This window comes from Hippocampus zosterae, chromosome 21 (genome assembly GCF_025434085.1).
Source record: "Hippocampus zosterae strain Florida chromosome 21, ASM2543408v3, whole genome shotgun sequence".
Lineage (NCBI taxonomy): Eukaryota > Metazoa > Chordata > Actinopteri > Syngnathiformes > Syngnathidae > Hippocampus > Hippocampus zosterae.
In genome coordinates this window covers 9,349,693-9,358,764 of record NC_067471.1, presented here as the reverse complement: position 1 = coordinate 9,358,764, position 9,072 = coordinate 9,349,693, and the positions used below count along the sequence as shown (strand labels likewise).

Here is a 9,072-nt window from a genome sequence, read left to right as displayed (position 1 = left end):
AGTCCCCTTTTCTCCTCACCTGCATTTATGCACACATGGAGGTGAGCGCGGGGATCGAACTCGAGTCGCCGGAACCGAGAGCAAAGTTTTAAACCACTAGACCATGACGTCGAGATTTTCGGCGATTTTTTTGTCATATTCATAGATTACACCTGAACATGACAGTTGGGGAGTAAATACAACCTCCAAATTGCCAATTCCCAAATCCGAGTTGGTCTAGTGGTTGAAGACTATACTGTGGAATCAGTGGACTCGTGTTCGAGTCCCCTTTTCTGCTCACCTGCATTTATGCACCTATGTAGGTGAGCCCGGGGATCGAACCTGGGTCGCCTGAACCGAAAGCAAAGTTTTAGACCACTGGGCCATCACGATTGAGATTTCCGGCGAATTCTTTGTCGTATTCATAGATTTCACCTCAACGTGACAAAGTTGGGGAATAAATATAACCTCCAAATTGTCAATTCCCAAATCCGAGTTGGTCTAGTGGTTGAAGACTATACTGTGGAATCAGTGGACTCGTGTTCGAGTCCCCTTTTCTGCTCACCTGCATTTATGCACCTATGTAGGTGAGCCCGGGGATCGAACCTGGGTCGCCTGAACCGAAAGCAAAGTTTTAGACCACTGGGCCATCACGATTGAGATTTCCGGCGAATTCTTTGTCGTATTCATAGATTTCACCTCAACGTGACAAAGTTGGGGAATAAATATAACCTCCAAATTGTCAATTCCCAAATCCGAGTTGGTCTAGTGGTTGAAGACTATACTGTGGAATCAGTGGACTCGTGTTCGAGTCCCCTTTTCTGCTCACCTGCATTTATGCACCTATGTAGGTGAGCCCGGGGATCGAACCTGGGTCGCCTGAACCGAAAGCAAAGTTTTAGACCACTGGGCCATCACGATTGAGATTTTCGGCGAATTCTTTGTCGTATTCATAGATTTCACCTCAACGTGACAAAGTTGGGGAATAAATATAACCTCCAAAGTAGTAGTTCTCATATCCAAGTTGGTCTAGTGGTTGAAGACTATACTGTGTATTCAGCTGACTCGTGTTCGAATCCCCTTTTCTGCTCACCTGCATTTATGCACCTATGTAGGTGAGCCCGGGGATCGAACCTGGGTCGCCTGAACCGAAAGCAAAGTTTTAGACCACTGGGCCATCACGATTGAGATTTCCGGCGAATTCTTTGTCGTATTCACTGATTTCATCTCAACATGACAGCTAAGGAATAAGTATAACTTTCAAGTCCAAGTTGGTGTGATGGTTAGGAACTAAACTTTGGGTTCAGCCGTCTCGTGTTTGAGTCACCTTTTTTACTCACCTACATTTATGCACACATGTCGGTGGGGATCGAACGCGAGTCGCCTCAACCGAGAGCAAAGTTTTAGACAACTGGACCATCACGTTTGACTTTTTCGGAATTGTTTTGGTATATTCATAGTTTAAAGTTGAACATGCCCGGTTGGTGAATAAATATATTGTAACTTCCAAATAGTCAATTTTAGAATCCTCGTTGGTCGAGTGGCGGGGGGTGGGGGCCTGCAAATGCGCTGATAAATCCGAAGACGATGCTCTTGTCTCGCTTGTGGGTGACCGTGAAACAGCGCTGCTCCAGTTACCTCCCACATCCCCAAACCATGGATGTCAGGTTAATTAATTTGGAATTTGAAGATTTAATACAGAAGCTGCTTCCGAGCGCCGCTCGTTGTTGCCTTCGTCGGTGGTGCTTTTAAGTGCCCCTTTCGTAGTGTGCGGCCAATGACGACCGGTAAAATCTCACACTTGTCAACGAAACGCCATTGACCATAATTATGCCGATTTAACTCAATCTCAGTGTATTTACAGAGGGTGCAGCCCTCCTCTTAGAGTATTAATTTAAAGTATGAACCAGGTCAAGCTGATTTCATAATAACACGTTAGACATCATTGTCTCTCCCTTTATTTCACATATCCAAGCTCTTCCTGTGCCATATGATGTGATACCATATGCATTTGCGCACGAAGGTAAATCAGAAACTCATTACTTCCCGACGGGCTCCATTACATCCACTGGTGCGATTCATAATTCATCCGCGTGACGTTTGGAGAAAAAAAATACTGGTGCTCCTGTTGTGTGCGATTTGGCCACCAGGGGGAGTAACATGCAGACACAAACAAAGAGGAGTTTCACAACTAATTGAAGTGACTTAATAGACTGCATTAATATTACTTGTTTATTTTGTTGTTTTTTTCAGAGGATAAAGAATATATGACTGGCATTTCAACCCCACTGCCACATAGATGCTACTTGCTAGCCAGTGCATAAGGTTTCCGCATGATTTATTAGCATTAAGCTAGAAGACTTTCAGAAGTTTTTGTAATTCGTCTTTCATTTATGTTGAGTTTGACATTAAATCCCAGTTTTGACAGGCGCGCTCAATTTTGCTCGATTTAGGTACAGCGTTTGTGTTCAAACAGTGCGCCGTGTTCCAGTGCCTGGTGTAAAAGGTTTGCGGGTGACTGGAGAACGAGTCACGAGAGGATATATTTGACTTCTTTGGGCTCCATGGTGATGGGCGAGTATTGTCTGGAGCAGTCGCAGTCGGCCTGGACCACCAACATCAGCAGGTTGCTTTGCGGGATCTGCTGCACCACAAACATCCTGGGCACACACACGCAAGAGCAATCAAATGTGAACGCGACTGTTATTGTCATGCCACAGCTGTACTCAAGAGGGCGCTCAGCACGCTCCATACGCGAAGAGCGCGATGAGATATTTATTTATATATTTAACCTTCATCCGTCCATTTTCCGATCCGCTTTATCCTATATATTTAACCTACGAGAGCATATTGCCCAGGTTATTTTTAATTTATGGTCACGCTATCAATACAAAACCGCACTAGCGCAAAATGATTGGTCTTAAACAACTAAGCTCATAATATTTTTTTCTGCCAACCATATTTACATATAACGTGGCCTATCTATCCGATTTGAATTATCAAACGTGTCCTGTGGCTTTGAGCAAAAAAAGCTTGCCCGCCGCGTCAATCAAGCGTTTGCCAAGCACCTCTTTTTGAGTCGATGAACGGACTTTGCTGTAATGCGACCCTCCCGCCTGTGGGTGGCAGTAAAACAAAACAACACGACCTGACCGAGGTCAATAGTTACTACTTCCGGCTGGGCGGGCAGAGCGTGTGTGCGTTTTTGTGCCGACAACCGAGCGACAAAACTCCGACGCAATACGTTACACGCTTGCAACAAGTGCAAATGGTGAGCCCGATCTATTTGGTCATCTCCGCTGTGGGGGATTCAGGTTCATCATCTTGGCGGTTCTTTCCCGGCGTTTTTTTTCTTCCCCCGCCGGTTAGCAGTTAGCCGCGTTAGCCCTCGCTGAATACTCTTAGCGGCATGAAGGAGGAAGCCTTGCACTTAGGCATGCCATAACGCGACTCCTAACTTTCACTCCGACTTATTTGTAATTTTGGATGTCCCAAAAATGCCCGTTTCTAACACACGGCATTTCCAAGAATAAAAAAAAATGTCCCCTTTTTGCAGAGTTTACCACTGAACCCCAAGCCCTTCCTGAACGGCCTGACGGGCAAGCCGGTGATGGTGAAGCTCAAGTGGGGCATGGAGTACAAAGGCTACCTGGTCTCCGTGGACGGCTACATGAACATGCAGGTGAGGCGCGAGCAACGCGTCAATCGACCGACAGCAAAAAAAAGTTTACCTGATCGTGAGCGTTGCGTGTCATGTTGTTTGGGCAGCTGGCGAACACGGAAGAGTACGTGGACGGAGCGCTCGCGGGTCATCTCGGGGAAGTCCTCATCAGGTATTTCCAATTGAGTCTGGATTCAAATCATGCGTCAGCGAGCCAGGAGCCCTGCTCAAGAGGGACTCCTCGGACAAGCGCGCCCCCCCCCAAAAAAAATTATTAATGTTCTCCTCCTCCAGGTGCAACAATGTTCTGTACATCCGAGGTGTGGACGAAGAGGAGGAAGACGGAGAAATGAGAGAATGAGCCAACAAGGACCTGCCTGGGTGTGATTTGTAGTCCAAAAGTGTGCTTGTGTTTTCACCATGTGAAACGAAATGAACGCTTGATTTCTTTTTGTACCGTTTGTTGTTGTTGAGGCAATAAAACTCATTCTTATGCTCTTTTTGAAAAGCTATTTATTATTATTATTAGGAATTTAAATTGAAGGCTATTTCAAAAGTCAACCGGCCCATCACAACAATTAAATATAAAAGTTAAAAATAAAGTTGTCACGCTTTGCTCGACGCCGCGTAACTCGCGAGATTCATTTCGTGCTCACTGACCGGCTGCAGGCTGAGTCGTTATTTCTTTTGGAACTTTGAACACGCCCCCCCGCCTTCCCCCTGTGCACTTCAACCTCTGCTTGCTCAAATATTTAGTGAAAAGAACGCAAAAGAAAACAGGCTTTGCGGGCTGCTACAACATGTCGACGGCTGGCTTGAAACTACTGGTGAAAAACGCGCGGCAGGTGCTCGTGATTTGCGACGAGGGCGAGAAATACCTGACGCGAGCCAACGGCGATGACATCGACATTCGCGTCGTCCCAAACGCAAGCGTCGTCGTCGACAGGTCAGTTGCGGGGAATCAAGCTGCAAGATGATTAGCAGATGATATTTTTCCATCAATGAGCAAAGTTTGTTGTTTCTGTCCCGGTCAGCGATGGTCTGATCGAAGCGGTCGGGCCGGCCGAGGCCATCGAGTCCGAGTATTCGTGCGCGTCCTTCGATCGCGTGATAGACGCCACGGGGATGTGCGTGCTGCCCGGTGAGTGCGGGCCGGCCACCTCCGCTCACCTGTCGAGCGGCATAAAATTGATCAAACTTTCGATGACTGCGGCGGCAGGCTTGGTGGACGCTCACACTCACCCGATTTGGGCCGGCGACCGCGTGCACGAGTTCGCCATGAAGGTAAGCCGGCCCGGTTGCCATGACGACCATCGCAGAGACGAGCTGACTGACGACATTTCCGCCGCAGCTGGGGGGCGCCACTTACATGGACTTGCATCGGGCGGGGGGCGGCATCCACTTCACGGTGGAGCGCACGCGCGCTGCGGGCGCCCGGGACCTCCTGGCCTCGCTGAGCGGCAGGCTGGAGCGCATGCGGCGGGCCGGGACCACCCTGGCGGAGGTCAAGAGCGGCTACGGCCTGGACCTGCCCACCGAGATGAAGATGCTGGAGGTGGTGGAGGAAGCCCGCCGCACTCTGCCCATCGGCATCTCGTCCACATACTGCGGCGCCCATGCCGTGCCCAAGTATGTTGCACTTGTTCTCCAAAGACTGCCGGATGCCCCCCCCCCCCAACCCCTAAATCTTGACCTTCTGCCGCACATCCGAAGAGGGAAGAGTGTGGAAGAGGCCACCGCGGACATCCTGCAGGTTCAACTCTCCGCGTTGAAGGAGCGCATGGCGACCGGGGAGCTGCGGGTGGATAACATCGACGTCTTCTGTGAGGAGGGGGTCTTCGACGTGCCGTCCACACGCGCAATTCTGCAGGCGGGCAAGGACATGGGCCTCAACGTCAACTTCCACGGAGACGAGCTGCACCCCATGAACGCCGCCCAGGTAAGGCTTCCGTCGGCCGGCCGTCACGGAGCCTTTTTTTCTAAACGTCTCGTCGACAGCTGGGGGCCGAGCTGGGGGCGTTGGCCGTCAGCCACCTGGAGGAAGTAACGGATGAGGGCATCGCCGCCATGGCCCGGGCGAAGACGGCGGCCATCTTGCTGCCGACCACGGCTTACATTCTCAGGTAACGCGCATACACATTCCTAGGATGGGGAAGAAGCGGGACAGATAGCGCTAGCATGCATTCCCATAATCAATATTTGATGCTGGATTATCAATAATATATCTTAAGGCCGTGAGGTGATGCATCAGATTGTCAATTCTTTTGCTTTTGCTAACCTTGCTAACTAGGCTAGCTCAACCGCGGGCACGAGCCATGTTGGATGCGGGCGTGATCGTGGCCCTGGGCAGCGACTTCAACCCCAACGCGTACTGTTGCTCCATGGTGAGTTGCCCGTCGCCTCCGCCCCAAAGGCTAAGGCCAATTTCTCCCCCCCCCCCCCCCCCCCCGAAAGCCCATCGTCATGCACCTGGCCTGCGTCAACATGAGGATGTCCATGCCCGAGGCCTTGGCGGCGGCCACCATCAACGCCGCCTACGCCCTGGGACGCTCGCACACGCATGGCTCGCTGGAGGCGGGAAAACACGGCGACCTGCTGGTCATCGCCGCACCGCGGTAAACGGCTACAGTCACATTTTCTGAAAACTCACCCGTTTGCGGCCATCGACGCCATCTTTGTCTCTTGCGTAACACCCTAAAGTACCACAAGATGGCGTGAGGGATCACCGTAGTGTTGATTGACAGGTGGGAGCATCTCATCTACCAGCTGGGCGGACATCAGGAGCTCATCCGCTACGTGGTCGTCAAGGGCGACGTGGTCTACGACAACGACCGGACGCTGGCTTTGTGAAGAGGCGCGGGGCCAATAAAAGCCGGAGCTGAAATGGAGTCGTTGCGTCTGGCGAAACGTTTTTTTGGAGCTGCGATTGTGAGCCGTGACAATTATTGCGACATCAAGGCACACGCGCGCCACACGGAGCGGCACAATGTCCGTTGAGCTGAAGCAAAAAATAAGAGAAAACATTCTATTTGTCTGTCGGTTTTTAATCAGGCATATTTCAAGACCTCACTGTCGTGATCTCGGGTGGCCGTCAAAAAGCCGCATTCCGCCGCGCGCTTGAATTGACGGGACACGTGTAACAAATATTTTGGGGTACAAAAGGTATTCGTCAGAGTAATAAATGCACGCGTTACAGCTAATGCTAAAAATAGCGCGGTGTGTACATACTGCATTCTCTAAGTGGAAAGTTAGGCTTGGTATTTCTTCCCGGCGCGGTGGATCTGCTGGTACAGCGTCATGGAAAAGGCCATGCCGAGGAGCTGAAAGCGACACGACTGATTAAGTCACGGCACAAAAAAAAAAATGGCGGGCGCCGAAGGTCGTTGCCCACCTGGATGACCAGCACGCACATGGCGATGGTGCCCAGCAAGTGCTTGTTGTCGTCCAGCCACTCCTCCGCCTTCTCGTAGCAGCCCTGAAGCAAGCACAACATGGAATTTGTTGAACTTGAAGCACCGTCGAAGGGGGTGGGGGGTCTATTTTGATCAACTGACCCGCGTCCAGAAGGCGTTGGAAGCGTTGCGTCCGCATCCCGAACGAAGGAGCTGGCAGCAGCTGTCGGGAACAACGTTGACCTGGAGCGCCGCATGCCAGTCGCTGAAACTCGTCACGCCGCAGCAGCGCCACTGCGCCCGCATCATCAAGACGTCACTACCAAGCGCTTTTTTTACGATTTCGTCCACATGGCGGCGTGGCTCACCTCCCCCTGGATGGCGTTCCACGCGTCTTTCAGGCCGGCGTTGTCGTCCGTGTTGTACAGGACCAGCCCGTCCTTCAGATCCCGCCGGGCGTTTTCGCTCACCTGCGAGTTGGCGGACGCAAAGCTGAATTCCATATTTTTGATCTTGTGCAGTATTTGGTGAATATCGGCGCGTCCTACCTTGTCGGTGTAGACGAAGAAGAGGATGAGGAGGATGAGCTCGGCCAGCAGGATGATCAACAGGACAATGAAAAACTTGAGGGGGGGGCGGGGGCACAAATTATAATGATGCAAATCCCACCAAAATGTATTTGTACATACAATCTGATCCAAAATATATATAGGAAATATTTTTTAATATACAGTATGTGCCATATATGAAAAAAACACATTTGATGCTAAATGAAAAGCAGGCAATGCTCACAAGTGACTCACACTAAGCAGGAGGCACTTGTTCTCCTTGATGGCGCCCAGACATCCCAGGAAGCCCGTCACCATGATGACGGTGCCCAGCGTGACGACGAGGTTGGCGGCCGACAGCGATGGGAAGGAGGGCGACAGCGTGGCAAAGTTGCCCTGCGACACCGACAGCCACACGCCCACGCCCAGCAGGCCGCACCCGCCCAGCTGCAACAAAGACACGGGTCACTCATTTTATTTTTTTGGTCACGTGCAGGACGGGGTTCGATTCCCGGAGAGTGGTGCCGTTACCCAAAAGAGCAGGTTGAAGAGGAAGAGCATGTACTTGACGCAGCAGACGCAGCCGCGAGCCATCTTGCAGATCAATGGACCTGAAGGAGGACACTTTTACAAAACATTTATCAACTCTCCGTTTTTGTACTGCATTTCTTTTTTTCTTCTTCGTTTTATAACGTCATCAGAAACTTACCACTTGAATACGAACACAGGAGAAACTGGGAGGAGCTGGAAAACATCAATATAGACACTAAGTGATACTTGTCAACTCCAAACAAACTCTTGCCAAAGCGACGTCATTGGACTCAACTTCGAATGAGGCGTTCAAGTTTGCGTTTCCGAAAACACTCACTCAAACCCTTTGGTACGTTTTACATTTCCACCACGTAGAGCACTCATAAGACAGTCAGGCCAAATCATGTTTTTTAGTGCACTTTCGAGAGTTTTCTCGAGGTCCATGACCGTTTTTTGTGCCTGGAAAAAATCACAACAAGCGTAGGGGAAAAAAGAGGGACTATTTCTTACCGCGCTATGAAATGAAGCTCGTCATTCCGCAGATTGCTTTCCAGTCGTCATTTTTCACATTGCTGCTTCTGCGGCAAAAGTTAATCAACGACAAAAAAACCAATTCTCGGAGTCAACAGAGAGCCTGTCAAAGTTTAAACCACGGTCGAAGCACAATCACAGTACAGTACGAGGAGCGGGTTCTACGTGCGGACGGCGGAGCACACTGCGGAGGAAGACGCCGCACAAGGACCCGTTTTGTGCGCATGACCGGAAAATCAAGCGATTAAAAAAGATGGCACTTGGCCAGTTTAAACATATCAAAGAGCATATAAATCCGTTATGTTTGCGCGACTTTATTAAAAAGCAGCTCACACAATTTAAAAAGCAAATAATTGTGTGTCATCGATTCATGAGGCTTCTCTATGTCCAACACGAGCCGCGAGGCGTACCTCAATCAAGCAGACGGAAG

The 9,072-nt window shown here is 50.3% G+C and overlaps 3 protein-coding genes across 4 annotated transcripts; 2 read left to right on the top strand and 1 right to left on the bottom strand.

Annotated features, from left to right (window-relative positions):
• The first annotated feature begins 3,046 nt into the window (after positions 1 to 3,046).
• Positions 3,047 to 4,148, top strand: snrpf (small nuclear ribonucleoprotein polypeptide F). The gene is made up of 4 exons (XM_052056022.1): positions 3,047 to 3,250; positions 3,536 to 3,661; positions 3,748 to 3,812; positions 3,935 to 4,148. Exons 1-4 carry the CDS (start codon positions 3,062 to 3,064, stop codon positions 3,999 to 4,001), a joined length of 447 nt encoding a protein of 148 aa, XP_051911982.1. The 5' UTR covers positions 3,047 to 3,061; the 3' UTR covers positions 4,002 to 4,148.
• A 138-nt stretch (positions 4,149 to 4,286) lies between these two features.
• amdhd1 (amidohydrolase domain containing 1) lies at positions 4,287 to 6,627 on the top strand. The gene is made up of 9 exons (XM_052055987.1): positions 4,287 to 4,586; positions 4,675 to 4,781; positions 4,860 to 4,924; positions 4,992 to 5,269; positions 5,354 to 5,579; positions 5,639 to 5,763; positions 5,931 to 6,024; positions 6,095 to 6,255; positions 6,385 to 6,627. The coding sequence occupies exons 1-9, from the start codon at positions 4,441 to 4,443 to the stop codon at positions 6,488 to 6,490; spliced, it is 1,308 nt and encodes a 435-aa protein (XP_051911947.1). The 5' UTR covers positions 4,287 to 4,440; the 3' UTR covers positions 6,491 to 6,627.
• Positions 6,628 to 6,663: 36 nt separating this feature from the next.
• On the bottom strand, positions 6,664 to 8,972 carry LOC127594085 (tetraspanin-9). 2 transcript variants are annotated; one of them, XM_052055989.1, is made up of 9 exons: positions 8,622 to 8,972; positions 8,290 to 8,324; positions 8,112 to 8,204; positions 7,836 to 8,027; positions 7,581 to 7,655; positions 7,401 to 7,502; positions 7,195 to 7,326; positions 7,032 to 7,115; positions 6,664 to 6,960 (listed from the first exon to the last, which is right to left on the bottom strand). In XM_052055989.1, exons 3-9 carry the CDS (start codon positions 8,172 to 8,174, stop codon positions 6,889 to 6,891), a joined length of 720 nt encoding a protein of 239 aa, XP_051911949.1. In that variant the 5' UTR covers positions 8,175 to 8,204; positions 8,290 to 8,324; positions 8,622 to 8,972; the 3' UTR covers positions 6,664 to 6,888. The 2 variants fall into 2 exon arrangements, with proteins under 2 accessions (XP_051911949.1, XP_051911948.1); XM_052055988.1 differs by having other exon boundaries at positions 8,112 to 8,191; positions 8,622 to 8,971.
• Between the last annotated feature and the right edge of the window lie 100 nt (positions 8,973 to 9,072).